This window comes from Eublepharis macularius, chromosome 3, assembly GCF_028583425.1.
Source record: "Eublepharis macularius isolate TG4126 chromosome 3, MPM_Emac_v1.0, whole genome shotgun sequence".
NCBI lineage: Eukaryota > Metazoa > Chordata > Lepidosauria > Squamata > Eublepharidae > Eublepharis > Eublepharis macularius.
In genome coordinates this window covers 185,159,666-185,183,238 of record NC_072792.1, presented here as the reverse complement: position 1 = coordinate 185,183,238, position 23,573 = coordinate 185,159,666, and the positions used below count along the sequence as shown (strand labels likewise).

At 47.3% G+C, this 23,573-nt stretch overlaps 1 protein-coding gene across 4 annotated transcripts in view; it reads left to right on the top strand.

Annotated features, from left to right (window-relative positions):
* Positions 1–23,573, top strand: part of NUMA1 (nuclear mitotic apparatus protein 1) — an 81,492-nt gene that overhangs the window by 18,159 nt on the left and 39,760 nt on the right. For 3 of the 4 annotated variants that reach the window (XM_054974756.1, XM_054974753.1, XM_054974754.1), the window contains exon 2: positions 16,179–16,250. In XM_054974756.1, coding sequence (XP_054830731.1) covers positions 16,209–16,250 — 42 coding nt within the window. In that variant the 5' untranslated portion in view covers positions 16,179–16,208. Of the gene's footprint in view, positions 1–2,186; positions 2,270–16,178; positions 16,251–23,573 lie in introns of those variants that run through there. The other variant, XM_054974755.1, reaches the window with a different exon arrangement.

Sequence of the window (23,573 nt, the reverse complement as noted above, 5' to 3'; positions counted from 1 at the left end):
TCGGCTGCCGCCGCCGCCATGGCGCTGGCCTGGAGTGGCGCCGCGCAGGACGCGGCCAGGAGAAGTGGCTGGCGCGGAGGGGGCCGGGCCGGGGCTCCAGCGGGGAAGCGGCGCCAGAGAGCCTTGGCCGGGCTCTCTTGCAACCTCTCCGAGCCGGCCAGGCCTCGCCCTTTGCCGCCGGCCGTTCTGCTGTCGGGGCTTGCTGGAAAGGGCCGCGGGGCAGACGCCGCAGGCGAGCCAGAGGCTGGGGCCCGCTCGACGACGTCGCTGGCCTCTAAGGAAGCCCAGCGCAGCAGCAGCAGCAGCAGCAGGCGCTCCCGGGAGCCGGCCCGGCCCGGCCCGTGGAGGCCCTCGCCGCCTGACAGCCTGGGGCCCCCTCGAGCACAGCCCGTTGGCGGGAAGGGCTCTGGAGGCGGGGAGGCTTCTGCAGCCTCGCCTGTGGCCGTAGCGCCAGAAAAGGCGGGGAGAGACCGTGCCCCTCCGGCCCCCTCGTAGCGGAGCAAACGCGTCCGGCCTGCAGCGGGGGGCCAGGCCAGCGGCTCCCTCCCGACCCGCAGGCGCCTCCGGCACTCAGCACGGTGGGAGAAGGTGGTGGGTTCCGAAGGGGCCCCCGGACTGCGGCTGCGTGTTGCCGGTCCCGCAGCTGCAGCCCCGCTTGGGGACGGCCCTGTTGCCGGTGAGCCCAGTAGCAAAGAGGGCCGCCAGCAGAGGCGGCGCGGCGGCGCTCTGCTCCGGAAGTCTGCTGCGAGCCAGGGGCCTGGTCGAGCTGCCGCGAGCCTGCTGGTTGCCGCCTGTTAGGCGGGTGCAGGGTCGGGGCGGGGGGGCTGCCCTGTAAGAGCGCCTCCCCTCGACCCTTTGCCCGCTCGTGATCTTCCCCGTCCGGCTGCCTGGAGGTGATGTTGGCCTCCGGCAGGCATCCCAGGGAGTGGAGGTTTACAAGCAGAGGAGGCCTTTGTGAAGGCCAATTTATTACCCCGTTTGCAGTTTGGATTCAAAGCGCCCGCCCGGAGAGCTGACAGCAGAACCGCGTCTCGTCCGTGGGAGGCTTGCGCCTCAACTGCTGCCCGCTTGTGCCTGCCCAGAGCTAAGATTGCGGGGCGCTACTGGCCGGACTTAAATGCAGTCCTCAGCAGAGGGGCGCCCGAAGCCCTTTGAAGTCCGGGGGGGGGGTGGCTGGGGTGAGAATTGTATTGTTAAGCATAGAAGGTTGCCTGATGGCCGTTTATTTGCCTTGCATAGTAAGGTGCATCAGCGTTTCTGTTTTTTCATTGAATGAAATTCAGAAACTTAACTTGCCAGTGCTGCTTTTCCATACATGGAAGAGTTTTAGCTGCTGAGTGGTTGTGTGTGTGTGAGAGTGTGTGTGTGAGAGAGAAATAATCCTGTCTAGCCTACATTTTGCCCCTGGCTGTCCTGCTTCAGAGATTGGGCTTTCCTAGGGCGGCTGTTTTGTGGGGATATCCTGGCGCTCTGGCTTTTGTCTGGGAGGCTGCTTTTACAGCATACCCTCCTGCCTTGCCCCCTCAGTCTGAGCAATGGAGTAAAGTCTGCCAGGGTTTTGCAGAGAGCTGTGCCAGCGCTTGTTCCATTCATGGGACAGGGCTGTAGCGTGTGCACTAGATTTGTTTGTAAGAGGCAGATGGTGGCTTATGTATGGCTTGCAAGATGAGCACATGGAAGACCAACACAAGTTCGTGTGCATGTGTGCTGCAGTGACAACAATTAAAAACTTAAAAGAATTCTGAGGGACTCTGTTCATGCAAGGCAGCCCCCCACTCATCCCTTTAACTGACTGAAACATCAGGTGCTTGAGATTTTACTGAAATTGGGTACATGTATGGATCGCCTTAGCACTGCAGTGTAGGATCGTTTTCTATCCATCCGCCTTTTTTGCCTGAGGTCGACTGCAAACCCTCAATCACTTCTGCAACAGAGCCTCCTATGCTGTTGATATTTTTTTGAATATGTCTTAATCCTGCCTTGCCACCTAATTTTGGGTCCACAAGATGGCTAGCGACCATAACGTATTATGCAAACATCACATAGCATAATAATACCACAGTGAAACAACTCTAAAGTTAATTCCTGTGAAATGAGACTTCCGCTGCCTTCTGAAATCCAGAAGGAAGCCGGCAACATGCAAACAGAGAGGCAGGTCATCCCGGAGGCAGAGTCCCGCCATTGAAACGGCAGGCACCCTTGTAGATGCCAGCCACAGCCAAGGAAGACCTCTGGAATGAGTCTCCACCAGATAGCTCTTAATTCCCAGGTGAGGTTCATATGGGGCTGAATATATGTGGCGGAAGATCAACAGTCTATAAATGTAGGAAATAAGTATATTGCCATTTGTCTTCAGAGGTGCCAGTGAGCAAAGCTATGGCCTAGTGTGGGAAAGCTTGGAAAAGGGTGGCACCCATTCACGGCCAGGCGTTCTTACTTTCTGTGGTGCAGGAATGTGGCATGGGCTGTATGTCTTGAAGATGCTTCGCATGGCATGCAGGATAGGGGTGTGCCCTTAGCATGGGTTTTCAAGGGGATGGATTACATGTGAAATTGTGTAGCCATGGGGTGAAGTCTTTATCTTTTCCAGGAAATCGAAATGTGTGCAACATGGCTTTGATACGATAAAGAGTTCGACATCTGTGCTGCTAAGCTGTACACATAGCAAGATACACTGAAAGCTTTTTCTTTTTTTAGTATATATTCTTCCATGTTTATTCAAACAGAAAACCTACCGCAGTCCAGATGGGGCTGCCAGCTGCTGAATTCTTGGGTACCTCTTAGCCTGTTAAATAGGTGGGGGTCGGGGTGGGAGAGTGAAAACTGAAACCGTGAATGTGTGTCACGAGCCCAGTAAGACGGCTTTGTTTCAGGCTCGGTTCTATCATGTACTTCTCAGAATCTTTATACAGGCACAGAAGAAACTCACACAGTAAACAAAATAGCTCAGAAAATGAACACCCCTTTGACTGCTGCTCTGCATGCCCTGGGAACTTCTTGGCTAAAGTACTATAACACAGTGCGGCGCTTCGGAAGTTCCAGCTGCCCCCAAATATGTCAGGTGGACAGATATCGGACATGACCAGCGGGTAATAATCTTGCTGTCCTGGGAACTTCCTTAATTTGCAATTTGGGCCCAGGATACTTACTATTATTTAATTTAATTACAGTCTGCGTTTCTCATTGAGACTCATGGCAGATTCCACAGTGTAAGTTGAGACATTTAATAAGCAATGTAATAAGACTAGGATTACAGCACTCTAATATTTGTGAGAATGTGGCCTGAGTGTGTCTTCTTTTCTTTTAAGATCTCCCTTGAATAACTCATATTTGCAGAATCTGTTGGTGGCTTCTGCAGGGATGTTTGCTCTCTGGTGGCCTCTGAGTCACAGGGAGGTATTATCATAGTCCAGGTTTAGGACCTTCATCTCTGTAAAATATACTTTAAATATTTTATGAGACAAGTATTTATGGTTCAAGTACCTTTTTTTAATCTTTTGCTGTATCTCCCCTTTTCATACCATTTTCCTGGGATTTTAAATTGTATCTAGTTTTTGCTTTCGGCTTTTAAAACTGTTCAGAGGTTTTCTGAATAAGCAATCTAGCTACTTATTCTGCGGAGAAAGTAGATTTCCTCACTCTCCCCAAAGGCTCCCTCTCTTCGGAAATGTCAGTAGGGCCTCCATCCCCTTCTTCTTAGTGGTGTTCTGTGGACAAGGCAAGCTGTTACTTGAGAGTGCCTGCTGCTTTTATTTATCTATTTAAATGATTTGTAATGGGTTTTGTGGCCACTTACAAGTAACAATCTCCAACTAAAATGAATTTGTCAGAAAGTTATTTGAGCATCGCCTGCAGTTTGATCAGTTGTTGTAATGCCACATATATGTTGAATGACAGCTAAAGGGATCAAACAGATGCCTGGGTCAACAAAACTCTTCCAGTCTGATGCCTCAGATGAGCTAGGCGAACAGTATAGGTGTCACTGCGGAAAAGGCCCTGTTTGGGGTCACTGTCGGGCTCACCTCTGAAAGTGCACGGCAGGCAAGAAGGTCTCCGTTCTGTGGCAGGCTTGTTCGGGGCTTGAAAGGTCACAAACCGTGTTTTGAATTGTGTCGAGGTGCAACTGGGCAACCAGTGTCTGGCTTGCAGAACTTGAGGGAGAGAATCCTGCCATTTAATGCCTGTCGTCAACGTTGCAGCCACGTTTGGCACCAGCGACGACTGCTTCCAGACGGTCTCCAGAGGCAGCCAGTAGTCCTGCCTGGATATGATCAGAGCCTGAATGCCTTTGCGTATATCGTGGTGAGGGGTTGCGGTCCTGGGTTTTAATGCAGAAATGCTGTTGAGAAATCGCCCCATCTAGTAACTTATATTTTAATCTCAAACACAAAAGTTATTTCCTATCCCTGTTGGTTGCAGAGGTAAGGTTTGGAATGGCAGGTTTCATGAGGTGTGACATGAATTTGTACAGAAGCTGTAATTAAAAGCAGCCATCACATCAACTGGATATTTGTATGTGTGTACCCTACTAGAAATTACTCAGTCATTATTGCACCTTCCATCTTCAAGCTTTGGTGTTGCTAGTATTGAGTAATAAGAAAAATCTACATGTGTGTGAATAGCTTGAATTTAGAAGAAGACCTCATATGTGAAAGAGCAGTATTCGAGTTCTGTAGCACCTTAAAGACCAACAGGATTTCCAGGGTATAAGCTTTTGAGAGCGAAGCTCCCTTCATCCGATTCCAGGGGAACCAGACTCTCGAAAGCTTATACCCTGGAAATCTTGTCGGTCTTCAAGATATCACTGGTGCTGAATCTTGCTCTTCTGCTACAGACCAACATTGCTGCCTACCTGATACTATCTGATATGTGGAGTATGTTCATGGCACAATAGTTTTTGATCTATACTGTGCGGTGTCAGTGAGCCTTGCATACAAGCGCACACGTTTTTACTAAGCGAAGCACGCCAGTGACACACCAGTTGTGTTAAAAAAGAAATCAGCCTTTTATCGAACAGTCCACGCATGCTCACCTGGTGGCAAGACTTCCTCTCTACAGGCTTGGCACTGACTGCGTTTGTAGCATGCCCAGATTGTAAAAATCTGTTGGACAACGGGAGCGTTATTTGGACCACGTGATAGATTTCTTCAGAGAAACCCTTTCGATGATTTCGGCCGCAAATACAGCACGTTAGGCAGTGACAGAAATAGAACTGGGGGTCCGGTAACGGTAGTGATGCTGCTTGGAAAGCAAGTTAGTAGGCTGTGCTCCGAGGCTGAGACGCTTTGCGTCTGGTTTGTGTCCCAGCATTTGTGCAACTGACAATTTCTGCATATGCTGAAAGCCCTCGCCCTTGTTAAAGGCAGGGGAGTGTTGTGGGACTTGTCAGTGCTTAAAGTAGAATGTAATGTTGGAAGATGTATTCTTGATTTGAAAAATAGTCTTTACATTTTGGATCTTTTATTAGAATGGTGCGGTAGCTGCATGTTTCCCATAATACTGCCAGAACTACAGCACTAAAAAGGAAACACCAACTTTGCATAAAACCTTTAATTCTTTGGCTGTACTGGAGTGCCCTGGGGGATAGAATTCCTTACTAAAGCTGTAAAATACCATATGTAGAATTAATCTTTTATATATATATATAATTTATTCTGATCAAAGTCACGTTAGGAGTTTTGGCTCCTGAAAGCTTATGCTACAATAAATTTGTTTAAGGAGCCACAGAAACCTGTCATTAGGAGTTAAAATTCCTTGGAGTGTGAAGAGGAGCGTATTAAGGAATGCCTGAAGCACAGCAGGCCAGTAGGCAGAAAAGCTTGTGGAAAATACGGAACAAATCAGTCGCTGGGCAGGGAATTCAAGTATGCCATCCCTGGAAGCTTGCTTTTACTTGCAAGGCGGATCTGCAGTTCGGAGGTCTAGGAAGTTCTTTTTGGTTAGAGAAGATTGTCATAATGCCCAGAGCCAGAATCTGAAAGTTTTCACATGAACAAAAGAAGGCCGTTAAGTACTCTCTATTTAAGAATTGTTCAGAATGATACGCTTGATGGTCTGTGTTCAATGCAGTCCCCTCAGGTAAAATCTTACTCTGTGTTTCCTAAGCACAAGACCGCCAACGTAAAAAGAAAACAGCTGTTTCGGGCAGCAGTATGTTAAAATGACACATCAATATTAAATAACATAAGCTAGCGGTCAGGTGCCTGAATCCAGACTGTTGGATTTCCATTCCCCTACAAAAAGAAGAGCGGCAAGCCCGGCTGTGGGCACTTTGGGCCCTTGCTGCCACAGCTTTGGAGCATAGCCAGTGGTGCAGGGCACAGGTGATCGCTGGGAGAGATCCGGAGGAGTGAGCCGTGTTAGTCTGTAGTTGCAAAATAGCAAAGAGTCCAGTAGCACCTTTTAAGACTAACCAACTTTGTTGAAGCATAAGCTTTCGAGAACCACAGCTGTCTTCGTCAGATGCATCTGAGGAAGAGAGCTGTGGTTCTCGAAAGCGTGTCGCAATAAAGTTGGTTAGTCTTAGTGCTACTGGACTTTTTACTATCTAGGAAGAGACGCTCTCTAGGGTATATAGCTCTCAGACCTTGAAGGGCTTGATGTTTAAGAACAGGCCAGCACTTGGACTTGAGCCTGGAGGGTGAAGAGATGCAGCTCCCCCTCTCCTGCTGGGAGGGGACCGGAGCGTTCTGTACCAGCTGCCGTTTCACAGTATTGTCATCAAGGGCAGCCCGACACAAGCACACGGTAGTGGTCTGTTCTAGAGGTCACCAAAGACTAAGCAAGGACGCAGCCTCCACGCTGGAGAGGTGGTTGAGAAAAGTCATTCCTGGTCACCGCTCAAGCCTCTGGACCTGGTCAGGTGAGAAGGCTGCTACTCCTTCCAAGATCTGGACCGTACATTAGGGCGACGTCGTCTTCCAGCATCGCCTACTCAAAAGCAACTTGATTAATTTGGCCATGGCTTCCAGAATTTGATGCAGAACAGACACGGCTGCTCCCAGATACTTCGTTAAGAGACTGTAGAAACTGTTTTTAGGAAGTTACGTGAAACTATCGTAGGCTCGCTCTGCTTTGTAGAGTAGAAGGTGTTCTTTTTATGATGGAAGGGAGCATTCCGAGAAGGTGTGGAGAAGACTCTACTCTGGGAATCTTAAAACTGCCTTAAAAAAAGCGAATAATGCCCAGCCTGGCAAGATTCCATGCTTTATAGTTGCAGCTCACCCTGCCCCCCTCAAACTGGAGAGCCAGTTTGGCGTAGTGGTTAAGAGCGGCGGGACTCTAATCTGGAGAGCCAGGTTCGATTCCCCACTCCTCCGCTAGAAGCCAGCTGGGCGACCTTGGGTTAGTCACAGCTTCTCTTAGCCCCACCCACCTCACAGGGTGATTGTTGTGGGGACAATAACACTCTTTGTGAACCGCTCTGAGTGTGGTGTTAAGTTGTCCTGAAGGGCGGTATATAAATTGAAAGTTATGTTATTAATAACGGGGTGGGAGGAATGGCTCAAAATAACAGATCGCTGAGCCCTACCTGGCATTTTGCCTCCTCTTTGACAGTTGTGCAGTGATAGTCTCCATTGAATCGAATATTGGCACCAGTATAGAAAGAAGTTGGTTAAGAAACGAGTTCTTCCACCTCCACGGAAATAGGGTAAAGTTAATATTTGAACAAGCAATGACAAGAACTTCACACGCGTGCATTTTTATGCCGCACAACAAAACACATTCTGATGCAAAATGATAAATAAGATTTGTATTTTTAGAGAGGGTTGCTGAGAGGCTCTACAACAAAATAATTGCTGAAAATACCAGGTGCCTGATAAAATTTCTAACCTGGTGGCTGGGATTTTTCAGCTCGTGAAGTAATTTGTGATGTTCGCCTTGGCGCTTGCAGGGTTCTGTCTGCAGAGCGGCCTCTTTCTGTTAATCTCCCCACTTCACCCAGCGGAGGCCTTGGGTGTGGCTGGCCTCGTAAGGGAGGAGCCGTGTGCACTGTGGCCAGTAGCAACTAAAGCCAAAGTTCACGTTTGGGGCCTGGCCACAGACGGCAGATTCAGTGTGAACGTACTTGATGAGGAAGTGGGAGGGAAGGCAGTTTTTAAACCAGACGTTCCTGGCATTTTGTCCCCAAACAATTTGCATTCTGAATCTCATTAGAACACGCCTTCAGTGGAGCTTCTTAGCAGCTTTTGCTGTATAAGCACAGAAAATGAGTACGCTGCAGCCGGACTTGTGCCAGCATTCATATTTATTTTATTTTTATTGTTTTATTTACATCATGAAATTTGCAAAATTTAGAGAGAGAATGTAAAGAAAGGTTTAAAGATTTAACAGTGTTGAGGCAGAGCATAGGCTAATTCCGTGACTGATATATTCAACAACATCGGAACTACGCAGTAAGAGCATACTTAGTAGCAATAGTAGTGAAGCCTGTGGTCCCTCACTGTTTACAGAAATCGTCGTGGAGTCTGTGGCCTCTGATGAGAAAAATTTTGTTTCCCTAAAGAATAGCCCTTTTGCTGCATGGGCAGCTTCTGCCCTGGCAAAGCATTTTTGGCTTGCTGGTTTCATCTCGGAGGATCTAAGTTGTACACGGCCCTCTCTTTGGATTGAGCCGTGTTGGTTGTCATGCCTGGAAAGGGGAGAGCTGTGTCTTAATTAGACATGGGCGTTTTCAGGGTAGGTTACTTGCTCATATTGAAACAACCAGATCCCTGGTTCAAACAGTGGAAAAGGCTTTTTTATTTAATCAGCACAATTCCAAGCAGGAGGATTGACTTAGGAATGTGAGTCAAAATAGTGCTTGTTGACACAGTCGTTTGATAATGGGGGCTAACAGATTTGGAGAGCCATCTAGAGGAAAACTGGGCGGTTTATATCTCTCCCCACCCCTCTCTTGGCTAGTTTGACATGTCGCTACTCCGAGCTGCTGGGCTGTTTGCCAGCCTTCAGAGACACAGAGGGGACCACGCTCCAGATCTTGTGTCTCATGTCAGTCTAATGGGGGAAAGAACCCTCATTTGTTGTTGTGGACTTAGCAAAAGGCTAAGTTGCGCCCAGACAACCTGGCACATAAGGAAGAGATGCAGAGAAATAGCCCAGAGAAATGTATTATATTAAGGAAGCCAAAAAAAAATTCTTTATAAAAAGGTTTATTAAGGAAAAAAGGAGGAAATGGTAGGTGGTTTCAGAAAAGGTAAGAAAGGAGACAAAATACAAAACACAAGGAAGGGCACACTATCACAGCACACAGTCTATCAAATAAAAGTGATACAGTTGGTCTAATTCAGGTAGGTACAGTCTACCTAGATGGTAGCAGATTGTTCAGAGCTGGTTCAGAGTTCTTTGCAGTACCAAGATAGTGTAGCGGTCCTTGACCCCTGACCCACCACTGGTCTTGGGGGTCTCCTGAGGTCACACTGATGCAGAGTCCAGAACTCCCAAGATATTGATGGGCAGTGGAATCTGACCCAAGACAGCCTCCTCCGTGAGATTGATGGGCAGATCTTGCCCATCCCAAGGAAAGCTCCGTCTCTGAGGTCAAGAGAGAGTTCCGACCAGAGAATTATTTCAGGACAGTCCCTCCCTGTTAATGGCTCTGCACTTTGTCCTTTGAACGTCTGGCCAGGTAGCTCCCGCGTGTACTGAGTAGGAGTTACTCTCGTTCAAACCCCAGGAGTCTAGGAACCCAGATGCCTTTGGTGGCGCTCTGGAGACATACTGGAGTTAGGGTTCCTGTCATGGTAAACTTGGGCCAGCCACACACTCTCAGCCTAACCTACCTCACTGGGCTGTTGTTAGGTAGAAATGGAGAAGAGAGAACAGTGTACGCTAACTTGAGCTGCTGGAAGGAAGCAGAATAAAAATCCATTAAACAGATAGATAAGTAGTTTGGCTGCTTGCATGTTGGTGCCGTCCGTAGTTAAGCTTCCTTTTGTAAAAGGCTCTTATCCGTATCTAACGAAGGCTTCCAATATCTCAGACTTAAGATTTATCTTTACTCTTGGACAGCTTTCAGCAATTAGTTAAGACCTGCAAAACAGAACTTGCACTTTGAACAAATTTGTTTATCAGCACAAAATTATTTATAGGGTTCTTCTTGCAAAGTTTTTCCTCATTGAGACATGGGGAGTCCTAGAGTTTGTTTTTTTATTGAAATACACTAGTCTTTAAAGAAGCAAGATATCAAAAACATATATGATTATTAATATAAATCCTATAAAGATGAAACACAGAAAAGTAAGAATTATGTTTGCTAACATTTCCTAATTAACTTTAAGTGTAAAACAAAGTTTCTATGAAACACATTAAAGATTTCTATAGCATACTATACAAAGGTAAAATTTTCAACTAAGTCCTTACAATATTTCTTTTAATCAAAACTCTGACATGCTATTTGAGTTGGCATTTTTATAAGTTGTCTTATGTTAAAATTTAAGATCTTGTTTATGTGATAGCATAGATAAACTATGATTGGTTTAATGCTTAATTAAATGTTCATATTTTCTGTTGTGTAACATAATTGGCCAAAAATGACGTTATATTTAACTTGCAAAATAAAACTATAAATCTGTGAAAAATGACTGAGAGTTAAGTGAGTAGATCACCACTGGTCCATTCTGTGATTGGAGGACATTAATTTAGATAGTGTCCACTACTTTTAATTAGCTGTCAAAGATAAAAGCACACCTGTATTGGTTATACATTTTTTAAAAATACAAGAAAGTTCATGCAGAGTGTAGAAGTTTACTAGAATACATGTGTGTTGCTGCAGAATAATGTGCTTTAATCTGTATTACTGCAACACTTACACTAGTGTTTGATATGACTTCAAAATTGAGCCTCTCCGTGTTGTACGTTTCTCTTGTGTGACTTGCTGTAAATACTAAGGCAAAGTCCACCATAGGGGTGTGCGCAATTCAGGATTCCGATTCGGGAAAACCCCCTGAATCGGGCCCAATTTGGAAAGATTCGGGATTTCCGAATCTGGCTCAGCATTGCTGACCCAATTCAGAAATCCCGAATCAAAGCATTTCGAAGCAATTTGTATCACTTTGGGAAGCTTTGGGCAAAGTGGCAACAGCTAGAAAACTTCCTGCCTCGCTGCTTTTTTTCCTCCATGGGAGGGAGAGAAAGGTTCCTTCCTCCCCCCTCCTATGGAGGAAAAAAGCAGCGGGGTGGGAAGTTTAAAAGCAACTCTTTTCCTGCCGCTTGTGAGCGGCACAGAAAGGGTTGTTTTCAAACGCCTCGCCACTGGCTTCACTCGATGGGAGGGGGAGGAGGCTTCCCCCTCACATTGGGTGAAGCCAGTGGTGGGGCATTTGAAACTGAAAGCGCCCCTTCCTGTGCCGTTCACTGGCGGCACAGGACTGGGCGCTTGCAAGCGGCATGAAAATGGTGGCTTTGAGCTTTGGTGTGCTCCAAATCTTTATGGAGTATACTGCAGTGATTCAGACACCTCGTTTCAGGATTTGAGTTATTCTGAATTGTTTTCAGAATACCTGAAGCGGGAAACCCGAATATTTTTCGAGCGCACTACCATTTCCCTTGGTTTTTCCATTTGGAGTTCAGACATTGCTTGCACATAAGACTACCCAGCATGTTGGATCCTGAGGTCCTTCTGGCCAGAGCTGAATCCCCGGTTGCATGAAGAGTTTGGCTGCAATCCTAAGAACACTTTCCTGGGAGTAAGCCCCCTTGAATAACTTGGGACTTAACTCCTGAGTAGACATGCGTAGGATTGCTCTCTCAAACACGTGTTTTGGTACCTGGGAATGTTGTTTTGACCGTTGCTGAGCTGTGCTTGGGGCTGCCCCCATTCTCTCCCCTTCTGCTTGTCCCCCAGTTTGGCCACATCAGAAGACCAGAAGTACTTTCCCTTCCTTGCTTGTGATTGTAATCCAGACACTGCGATTGGTAGCTACGCAGAACTACTGAATCCTTTGCCGCCTTCCATTCAAAATTTGGGTCCAAGTTTCTTCTAATTCGAAAAATGGCAGGATTCTCTTTAGTTTTAGGAAATGGCTGGTGGTAAGCAGGTGGTTAGTAGCACAGGGCCTCCTCCATCCCCATAACAGGATCCTCAGCTCCCTCCTGTGTCTCTCAGTTGCGTTCTTCCGCAGCAGCTGGGTTTCACGGAGCTCTTTTATCCTCTTCCTTTCCAGGGCTTTGGCAGCTGTTCACTCAAATAGGTAGGAGCTATTTAACGCTATGCGCGCTGGCGCACACACACAGTGCCCATGTGAACAGCAACGCAGTTGTCCGAGCGTAGCAGCTAAGGTTCGTGGGAGAACTCAGCCACGGCCTTTGATGCTGTTCGTGCGGCGATAGGTTAAAAGCGCCACGTTGGGTGGAATCAGGCAAGGGCGCAGGTCCCTCGGCATGGCTCAGTTCAAATTGGGGCCCCTGCTAGAAATAGCCGCTGGCTAGGGAAGTGCACGGAGCGGGCGGATGGCCTGGGTGCCTCCCTTTCTAGAAGGCAGAGTTGACCCTTGCGCTAAGTTCAGCGCTAAAGACTTTATTTCTGGCATTTTGCATGTGGAGCTCTCTGCCCAGTGCTTCTCCGCTCAAAGTGCCGTGCTATAAAAACCTGTCCAAACACTTGTGACGCGGACTCCGTCCGGCTGGCCTTTAGGTTGGAAAGAGCAACCCATCTTTGTGGCTCACGCTGCCAGTTTGAGTAGGTACGGCATCTGGAGAGAGCCCGTTTTCTTTTGCTGCCTTATCAAGGGGGGGAATGGTAGATGTTTTATGGATTTTATTTACAGTGTGATTACACACTCTCACTTTTGTCTTGAGCAGGGAGGAGACTAAAAAGAGGATTCTTTCTAGTTACTTCTGCCTGGTGTTTACGTCTGATTTCCAAACTTCCCATGCCGTGGCTCAAGCACACTGTTGCTGCGGGAAGCCTTTAGACGATGACGTGTTACAGATCCTCCTGAGGAAGCATACGCAAAATGTCTAGGGGGTCTCAGAGTGAATTAAAATGAATCCTCCCACTGCACCTGTCGTCTCTGGCTTTTTGCTATGTTCCTGAAGGTGCCCGGGATTCATTGTGGCCAGGGTGCGGTGGAAGCCTCCAAGCTTCTCTGGCAGCCACCCGGGGCTGGTTTTGACTGGCACTCTGGCCAGTCAAACAACATTTATTTCAGTCTGAGTTTTTGTGAGTCAGAGCTCACGTCATCAGCTGTGATACAACTGCAGTAGCCACCCGCTCCTCGATCACGGGCAGGCACTGCTCGCTAGAAGCTCCCAGTTCGTTCCGCTTGAGATGGATCTCATGTTGCTCAGGCTCTTCCTTTGGACTTCTTTGTGCCAAGGATGCCCCCAGATGCTCCAGTCTGGGGAACTGACAAGCTAAGCAAACAACGTAAAAGTGTGTTGAAAGCAAATAGGGATGAGGGCTGATAATAGCGTATGAGCAAGGTGGTTGTTTCTATGTGGGAAGCTAATATTTGGCAGGGAGCAGATATCCTTGATTTTGTGTGTGTGTGTGTGTGTGGGGGCGGTTTAAAGTGAGAAGTTCAGGGGCAGTTTTAGAGTGTTTTGTTTCCTTTTTGAGTGAAACACCCCAAGCAACCTGTGACACCTCTTTCAGTGTTAGTTTATTTGCAGACGTGCCTGTGGAGCTTGGAGGGGCAGATGCTGTGTTGGTCAACATCTGACCCCCTCCCCCAGAACACCATCCTTTTGGGAGCCCCTCACCTCAATACTGTGGTTTGTCTTTCAAGCCAGCTGCAAGAATTGGACCTCTTTCTTTTGGCTCCATTCCAGCTGCAAACTGGATTGTTCTTTGTGAGCACATTCTACAGAATACTGATCTTAGCCCCCATTGTGCCATTAGATGCGCCTTGGCTGTGAAATCATCCCGGGCTTCATAAAATACCAGCTGATCCTGATGAGGCTTCAGGTACCAAGCATGGATCCTTAGCCGCTGTTAATGATACTTTTCAGGTGTATCGATTGTGTCTGCCAAAGGTTATGCATGGTGTCCAGGAGCAGGGAGGAGCGTGTGTGTTGCCCACTTTGTGTGGGTTCCCTTCCCACATGGCTGCCTTAACCTCATTCATGGCTTCTAGTTGGGCAGCTGCGTGACTATACAGAACAGTAACCTTACCACAATGCAGAGGCCATGGCTCCAATGGATAGTTTGGAATGTGTAAACCCTTGAGTTTTTTTCCGAGGCTGTGATGGTTGCAGCAACAGGGATCCCATATATTCGTGGGCAGTTATTAGAAATATAAGGAGTTCCAGGTCCGGCTTCCCATAAGGACAGAGGGAGTGGTTGGCTGCACTGAGGAGGTGGGGTGGGGGGTGATAAATTATTGGGAAGACACCCCTCCTCACTCATAATGTAAAGGTTCGAGATATTTTTAGCATTGAAGTGACCAGAGTCCTTTATGACATCCTGGATTGCAGATGGTTGTTAGGGTTGGTTGGGAATAATTCTTTGCTGCATAATAATGAGCTCCCCCTCACTGGCAGTTTTCAAGAAGAGGCTGGATGAATACTTGTCAGGGATGCTTTAGGCTCATCCTGCACTGGGCAGGGGGTTGGACTAGAAGGTCTGTATGGCCTCTTCCAACTCTGTGTGATTCCTGAATCTCCCAGTCCTAATACTCGCCCAAAAGAAAACACCAGCAGCTGCTGGTGTGTGTGTGTGTGTGGGGGGGAGGTATAGTTAACAAAGCTTTCTATGTGCCCACAGCCCCCTATAATACTCCAGAACTTTAGCAGCCTGCCCGTACTGGAAGAGAGTTCCTTGTATGCCACATGGGTGGACTGCCCCAGGCCCGTGCTGAGAGTGTAGGACAAGGTCGGTGCTTGTTGTCTTTGTGCAAGAAAGGTGCCGGCTGAGTCCCTTGTCTCCTCCCTGCCTCTCCTGTTCCCAGTGTAGTGGACTCTGGTTGGCAGGGGGTGGTGGAGGTGAGATTCATACAGCCTGTCTCCCAGAGTAAGGTCTATTCTAATTGCGCACAGAGAAGCAAGTGGGAATCGGGGAAAGAAACACAGGACATAGAGAAGAAGAAGAGACAAAGTTGCAGCTGACTTGTGGCTTAAAGGGGTTCACCACTCGTAGCTGCACCTTCCTTGAGAGGTGGGGCAGGCTTTTCCACTGAGCCCAGTTAAAAACAAATGCAGCTTACACTGGTGACTGGATGCTGACAAAGAGCTCCCTTCTTGCTAGTCCATGTATCAGGGGTTTCCTAGGAAGGAGGGGGTTCATTTTTGACCTGCCAGAAGGTATGGTGGGGCTTTGCCGGTGTTCTGTCCAAAAATTAACACGTTTGCTCAATCCATGCGGGATGATATTTTTGAGGAGGACTTTTTTTACTTTTTGAAACGCAAAGTAAACCTTTGCAGATACCTGAGGAGTGCCTAGGCTCTGAAGCCCCCGCCTTGTCTTGGGGTGGCCTAATGCCACTGCTCTGTTGATAAACCGGGAACCTTCAAGCTCTGTTAGATGTAACCGGTTGGGGCCCAGTGAGGATTTTTGGAAGGACCCACACCACCCCTGCATCCTGTCTCACTAGGTTTTGCATGTTTCCCTGGAATGTTAGTGGGCGAATTCCCCCACCCCCAGTTCCTTTTATCTGACTTTCAGCAGCTCTCCACGCGCTCTGAACACTTTTTGTGTATATTCTTCCATCCTCATCAGGCTGTGGTCTGAATTTTTTTCTTTCCCTTTGTAAATTAACCAAAGTTAATTGGGTGGTCTCCGTTGCATCTTGAGCAATCCGGAGCCTTCGTTCCATAGCTGAAGTGAGCAGTTCTACATTTGTGCTGGATTTGTGTGGGTGACTTGTATTCTCCCTGGCATGCAGTTTCAGAAACGATGGCGACAAGTTACTGGGTGGGTTATTTTTAATAACTGTCCATGTTAGTGGTCTGGAAAGCATAAGACAGGAATAAAAAGCCACCTCTGTGGCCTCCATTTTGATGGTGGTGAGATGCAAAAGGACAATACTCGTTAGCTCTTTCAGAAGCGAATGTTACATTTTGTGCTTCAAATGGCAAGCCATCTTTTCCGCTTGCAAAAGTACTGGAATTGAAACTCCCAGGTGGATGGAGCGCCTGTATTTTTATGTCTCTGTTGCTAGTTGAGTACGCCATCTTGATTGTGGACAATAATCTATCTCAAGGCTTTTAACTGTGTTTTTTCCCTTTGACCTTTGTAGGTCTGGGAGGTAACCTTGTGAAGTGCAAAGATGTCTCTCCATGAGTCCCGAGCCTCGACCCTTCTTGCCTGGGTAAAGTATCCCTTCCTTACACTCGAGTGGTGAGGCCTCTTGCTCCTCCCTCTCTCGGTTTATATCTTCATTAGGAGATCTAGTTCTCTCTCACCAAATCTGGCTTAATAAGAGCAGAGCAGCTTTCCAATCTTCCTCATCTTAGCTGCCAAAAGCAGGTGCAGTGCATGAGTGCACACAGACACAAACCTACCCCGTACACACAAACTGCACAGCTGCCACCAGCCATAGACCAAGGCAGCTAGCTGATGTTTGGTGTCTTTCCCCCCCCCCCCCCCACCTGACATGCCCAAATACTCACTCTCCCCAGCCTTGACTAACCAAGCTCTGATTATACCGGTCAGTCAAAGGCTGTTGTGGTTTGTGGGGAAATAAGCTTTATTGGAGAGAATGCAAACAGGATGTTTAGAGAATCCCAAGTATAAAGGGGAGAGCAAGAGACAGTACAAATATGTACAGATAGTTTCAACCCATTACAAAATAAATCTGAACACAGTTCTTAACTACACAGCCCGTAAGGTCATGTTAGCTCAGATGAAATTAGACACCTACTGGGTCAAGTCTCTTGCACCCACGTCCTAGTGGACACTGCCTACCCAGAGTGTGTGAGTGTTATGTACCGTCAAGTCGTTTCCGACCTGTGGCAACCCTGTGAATGAAAGACCTCCAAAATATCCTATCATTAACAGACTTGCTCAGATCCTGCAAACTGGAGAACGTGGCTTCTTTTATTGAGTCAAGCCACCTCGTTTTAGGTCTTTCTCTTTTCCTGCTGATTTCCACTTTTCCTAGCATTATTGACTTTTCCAGAGAATCTTGTCTTCTCATGATGTGACCAAAGTACGATAGCCTCAGTCTTGTCATTTTAGCTTCTAGGGAGAATTCCGGCTTGAGAGCCTCCTGGAAATGTGTACTGGATTTCCGGCTGGATAGGCTTTTAAATGGGGTAGATAAAGTGCTACCTGTCACCTTCAGATCAGGAGACTAGTTTGACGGGCAGGTTCTGCCCCCTCCTTTCCGGGGAGAATGACCAGTGGGAAGAAATTTGGTTTGGAGAAGAAAGTGGAAATGGTTTTGCAACTTCACACAAAGAGTTCAGACTCCCTTAGTTAGAGGAATGGTTCCGAGAGGAAGAAGGCTGGGAAAATGACCTCAGCATCTCTGGGGAGCCTCTCGCACCAGGAGAAATCCGTGTCCCTCGGGGGGGGGGGAGGAATAGGCAAACAATGGGGGAAACTGCCAGGACCATGGTGGGGTGATCACAGCCCAGTCTGCTGAAATCAAATGATACGACTGGTGATCTAAGGAAGTTGCGGTGGTATCCTGGTAGTAGCAAATAGTTGATTTATCTTGTGGAACTCGGGAGATCTGGGGCAGAAGAGTCCGAGGGCACTGGAAAGGGCCTCTTCCTGACTGCCTCCCCTCTGGCAGGGGAAGGGCGGAGCAGCAGGGTTGGGATCTGTACACGTGTCGTTTAGATTTACTGCTTCCTCTTACTCCTTCCCCTGTTCTCTGTGTATCAGCCCCCGAGGATTCCATGTGCCAGCTACTTAAGTCTGCAGTGTCTGTGCCTCTTCATATTTCTCTATATAGCTGTGTGCCTGATTTGGTAATTTTATATTTACACACACGTGCACAAGTCTGCTAGTACAGGACATCCTTCTTACATGTGATGAAGTGGGCTCCGGTTGAATGTAGCAAAGTTGCATTTGCAAAAAGCCAAACATCAGCAGTGCTTAATATGTCATTAAAGTAACTTTTGATTATCTGGAATGGGAGCAGTTCTAACTTCGAATCTCACACTTCATACGTGCTTTAACTTAGTCTGACTCAAACATGATGTATTTTAAAACCACAAACACAAAATATAGTCACATCTTTAAGCTAGAATATTGTTTACTTTGATATAAGCTGGAACAAAGGCACTCAGTATTCCACATTTACAACCATTAAAACAGATCACAGTGTGTGGAAAGGGGGTGGAGATCACTTTTTTGCTAATTTGATTGATCCTTGTAAAACACACACACACACGACAAACACACTTTCTGGACATACCACGAACAAAGGTTTTCTATTGTGCAATAAAATATGTTTTAACTCCCCAGCCAGGGTAGGGATAACGAGAGAGACAAACACAGGGACAATTTGAAGTAGGGGGTGAGAGGAATTAAGGCATACGGGTAGGTTGATGGGCCCATGTTTGCTGCAGCCGTGGAAAGCTTTCTTTTTTAAAAAAAATTGCTGGGGGGCGGGGGGGGGGGGCGGAAAGGTGGCAAAGACACTATCTGGAAGTTGTCTGCTTCCTAGGCCCCTGGTGGCAGAACTACACCAGGGGACTGTACAAATAAACAAGTGCCTGCATCTGGATGGCTGACGTACTCTCAAGGGTTCTAAGGAGTTCAGATATGTAATTGTTGATCTTTGGACCAGTGTATGGCACTTGTTACAAAAACTGACCTTGGTACCAGAGGACTAGCGAATAGCAAATGTTACACTGATTTTTTTTTTAAAAAAAATTTCAACAGCTTTTATTAATTATAGAACGGAGACAATAACAATAAACATTAAATAGCAAATACATGGAGTAATATAGTGGTTATACAAGATTGCAGGTTTCGAAGAAAAACATTTAAAACACTTTTACTGTGATTTGTAGTTCACACACAACAAAAAAAATTCACAATATATTGGTATAGATACTTTAGTTTGTAGTGCTAGACTTTCAATATATCTTGATAAAGATGGTTGGGAGGGAGGGTTTCGGTTTTGTCGATAAAATCTAAGAAAGACCACCATTTTTCATAATAGTTAGATGTAGAGGCATTAGCCGATAAATTGTCTGTTATTTTATCTATAATGAGCTGGTCCCACACTCTGGAGTACCAGTGGTTCAAGGATGGTGGAGACTGATTTTTCCAAAAATATGCTATTGATGATTTTGCTATAGCAAGTAGGTTATTAATGAAATCTCGTTGAGGTGTTGGCACGTTTACCCCTGCCATAGATTTAAAAAAATTAATTGAGGCTCTAAGGGTATGCCGTAGTTCATTATTAATTTTATTTGATTTAAAATCTCCTCCCAGAATGTTTTGATTTTAGGGCACTGTCACCAAAGGTGGGCAAACATGCATGTTACACTGATTTTTGAAAAAGGAAACCGGAAGGGATCCAGGGAATTACAAGCCACTTAGTCTAATGTCTGTTCTGGGTAATCTTAACAGAATCTGTGGCTTGCACACACCCTTTTGGAGATCTTTGAGAAGGCTAACAGATGTGGATAAGGCTGATCTGGTGCATCTCGTATGCTTAGAAAGCAAGCTTTACCAGGGTCTACTCAAGAGTCTTACTCAAGTCTGCTTAGCAGGGCTTACTTCTAGGAAACTATTCATAGGAATAGCTTCATGTTAAATTATGGACGGGGGCTATTTAGTTTGCTCGTTGGGGGTGGGATGTAGATGGTAAAGAGCTCTAGGTCGATCTTCCCGAATTGGGAGAGTGGGAGAGAACGTTGCAAATTAAGTGCAGTGGAACAAAACTTCTCAATTTTAAATATACGCCTATAATGTCCAAACTGGCCGAGACAGACAAGAATAGAGATCTGAGGGTTGCAGTGGATAGCTTGATGAAAACGTGAACTCATTGTGCGACTGTGGTGAAAAAGGCAAACTCCATGCTGGGAACTATCAGGAAAGGAATTAAAAATAAAACATCCATTATTGTAATGCCTCTGTATAGATCTGTGGTGCGGCCTGTTTTGGAATGCTGTGTGCAGTTCTGGTCACTCTTATCTCCAAAAAGACATTGCAGAGCTGGAAAAAGCACAGAAGAGGGCAACTAAAGAGTTGGAGCACTTTCTTATGTGGAAAGGCCGAAGACTCTGAACAAAGACATTTAAAACCAATAAAATAAAACCCTGGATATCTTTCCACCCTCCAAAAGATGCCTGCAGTCTGCAGCGAATTAAGTGGCCTTGTGGCACCTCCTGGATATTTCTAGAGAGGGTGCCTGCGTCACCTCTTTAGGGGCCCTATTCCACAAAGCGAGTGCTACAGTGGGAAAAGCACAGGCACTTGTGGATGCCAGGCAAGGTTACCTCAAGTGGGGAATCCCTGGTAGGTGGCAGCTTCAGGCTATAGCTGGCATGGCTGTGCAGATATCTGGCTTGTAAGCTATGAAGGGTATTAAAGATTGTAACCAGCACCCTGAATTGGGCTTGAAAACAAGCTGGCAACCCATGTGTAGTCGTTTTACGCTAAGTGGGATGTGTCCCCATTTGCTAGCATCTGCCAGTAATCAGGCTGCTGCATTCTGGACTAGGTAGAGCTTCTGAGCTGTCTTTAAGGGCAGCCCCAAAGCAGAACTGAGGGCAATAATTCAGCTGCGAGGTTGTAGCCAGATCAGCCGAGTCTGAGAAAGGAGAGAGTTAGGGAAGCAGATGCAGCTGACGGAAGGCACTCTTGGCCACACTCCAGCCAGCCCTTCAGGCAGCAAGGTTGGGCCCATGAGCACCCCAAGCTCCTTCGCCTGCTCTGCAGATGCCAGCTCCGCTCCATCCAAGGCAAGTGGATCCGAGCAGCCTTCCTGACCAGCATCGCCTTCGTCTTGTCTGGATTGAGCCTCGGCTCGGTCTGTCTCAGCCACCTGGCCCCAGCCTCCAAGCGCTGGCTCAGAGCCAAGACCGGTGCATCTTGGAGGCTTCGCGGGTGAAATACGGAGCTGTGTTTCATCTGCATGTTGATGGTCTTACGAAGCAGCCTCAGATATCTAACGCAGACCGTGGCTGAGAGAATCCCATGCGCTCCGCAGCACGTATCCCGTTCTGCTGATTGGGCCCCTTTGGTGGAAGCCCTTTCTGCCTGCTCAGACAGGGAAGACCAGAGCCACTGAGGAGCTGCTCCTCTAATGTCAGCGCAGTGTTCCAACCAGGGGCTTAGAACAGAGTGGCCAGCTGTTCCAAGGGCCGCTGACAGCGCTATGAGGGAAGATTGCCCCCGTCCAGCTTTAAACAGAGATCATCCATCCGTGCCACTCAAGTTGTCTTGGTTCCGAACCCAGGCCTGAAGGCAGGCTGAAGTGGGTCAGGGCAGGTGTGTCCTCCAGGAACCCCTGAAGGCGCTCTGTCCCCACATGTTCTGTCGTCTTTCCTAAAAAAGGGAAATTGGAGACTGACCTGTCACTGGCCACTGTTTCCTTCCTTAGCCAGTGAATTTTTTGGAAAGCAGAATTCTGACAAGTGCTGCCTTCCAAGCTCTGGGCAGAGCTCCCTCACTCATAAAAGGCATCAACGACTCTAACCAGCGGCTCCAGCACCTTTTCCAGGCCTGAGTTTGCAAGTCAAGGTAGGCATTGATCAGGAGCGCCACTGAAGGCGGTCGTACCCTTTCAGCCTCTGTCCGACAAATCAGTCTGAATCTGTCTATGGAAGACAGTCAAGCAGGTGCTTCTTGTGCTACACCCACCGCACCCACCTTCAGCTGGGCCCCCGAGTTAGAACGGATGAAAGAGATTTCATTAGCAAAGAACCTTGCAAAAATAACACAGTTGGGGGCCAAATTATCACCGTTGGTGGGGTTGGACTTGGGTGTTGTTTGCAGTGGTTCGTAACTTAACAGCGTGGATGAGATTTACTTGGTGTCAGAGAAAGATTTGCTGCGATCACTGCTGGCTCGTAGGCTTGGTCAGTGGGCTCTGTGATGTGTTCTGTTTGATCCGTTTCAAATTTTCCACCGATAATGGGCTCGATGTCTCCCAATCCGCATCATATCCCCTAGCTCCCTGGCAAGCCACGGCGCTGGGGCCTTGCAGAGTGTGGGAGAGGATGCCAAGGAACAACCAGCCCATCGTTCTACGCTGGCACAGGTGTCTCCACAGAACTGCCCGGGGAGCTCATAAAATCCCTCAGAGCTACCTGGAAACCAACAGGATCTATTTTTCTTCAAGGGCGCAGCGTCTAGCTCAGCCCGCTGCCCCTGCGGAGAAGAGGACGTAAGCTATACTGACCACAACAAGAGCTGGACCTGCAGCTCCCTAATCAAACCGCTTTAAAGAACCTTGAAAACCGGATGGAGTCTGTAGGATCTTCGGAGCCAGGTCTTCAGTTCCACGCAGAACTCATTGCCCTTCTGCGTGACCAGCGAAAGTGGAACAAGTCACCTGAGCTTGCTTAGTTTAGACGTCACTGGGTTTGGCTTCCCTTGCCGCAGAATTTTGCCTCCGTTTTTCAGAACAGCCCCAAAGCCAGCCTCAGCCACAGATTCGTGATCAAGCTCTTTTTGAAAGCCTGCCAGGGAGGAGTTTTCCTTCAGTGCTTGTGGGTGGCCTTTTTCCATTCCTGAATAAACACTGAGAGGGGAGAATATCTCCCTAACTTTTCCGGTGTCATCCTTTGGAAAATGCGTCTTGCTGATGCGTACTGCGTGTGGGGCTTTGTTTTGGGGGGGAGCCATGATAAAAGGCCTGGATCAGTGGCCTCTTGATTAAAAGGGCTGTGTAGTTATGCAGTCCTGTGATTGGAGATGGTAAGCGTTTGCATGATGCTGGAGGGGAGGCAATGACGTACCCAATGGCTTCTGATGGAAAGCTGATGCCTCATAGGAGGAGCCTCGCTTTAGAGCTTCGTTAACAAGGCGGGGTAAACATTTTGTTAATAAATGAATGAATAACTCAGCAGCATCAGAATGAAGTATCCAAAATAGTACTACTGATCACCAGTCACCTTCACTGTTTCTGGCCACAGCATCTTCTTAAGTTTGCAATTGTGAACGTGGTCCTATGCTATTCCCTGTGATTTAGACCTTACCAAAGGGTAGATATTTATTATTGTTATTAATGTTATTTATAGTCCTCCTTTCTCACTGAGTCTCAAGGCGGATTACACAGTGTAAGACAAATATATAAAGCTTCACTTGTAGAGTTGCGTTACCTGGTAGTGAGCCAGTCATTAGACTAGCAGTATTTGCAACTGGGAGAAGAACAATGTGCAAAAACAGGAAGATACCAAGAAGACATTCTTTTTAAAATACAGGCATCTTTAGTCGAACCCTTTCATGCATCCTTCCACTGATACAGGCACCTCAGATGGAGAGGAGTCCCTTGCAGGCCCAGAGATGCCTACGGCACACGCCCCTCCGAACACTTCACGAGCAGCCCCCATAGTCCTTGCTCAGTAACCTGGCCCAGTCCTTGTCCCCAGAGATTCAGTCGACCAGGAAATGCTTCTGCTGCCACCTACTAAGTACCCTAGAACTGTTGGCTTATAGTGTCAGCTAGACCAGGATAGCAAAATAGAGAGGGCAGCCAAATAATATGTTACCAAGTGCC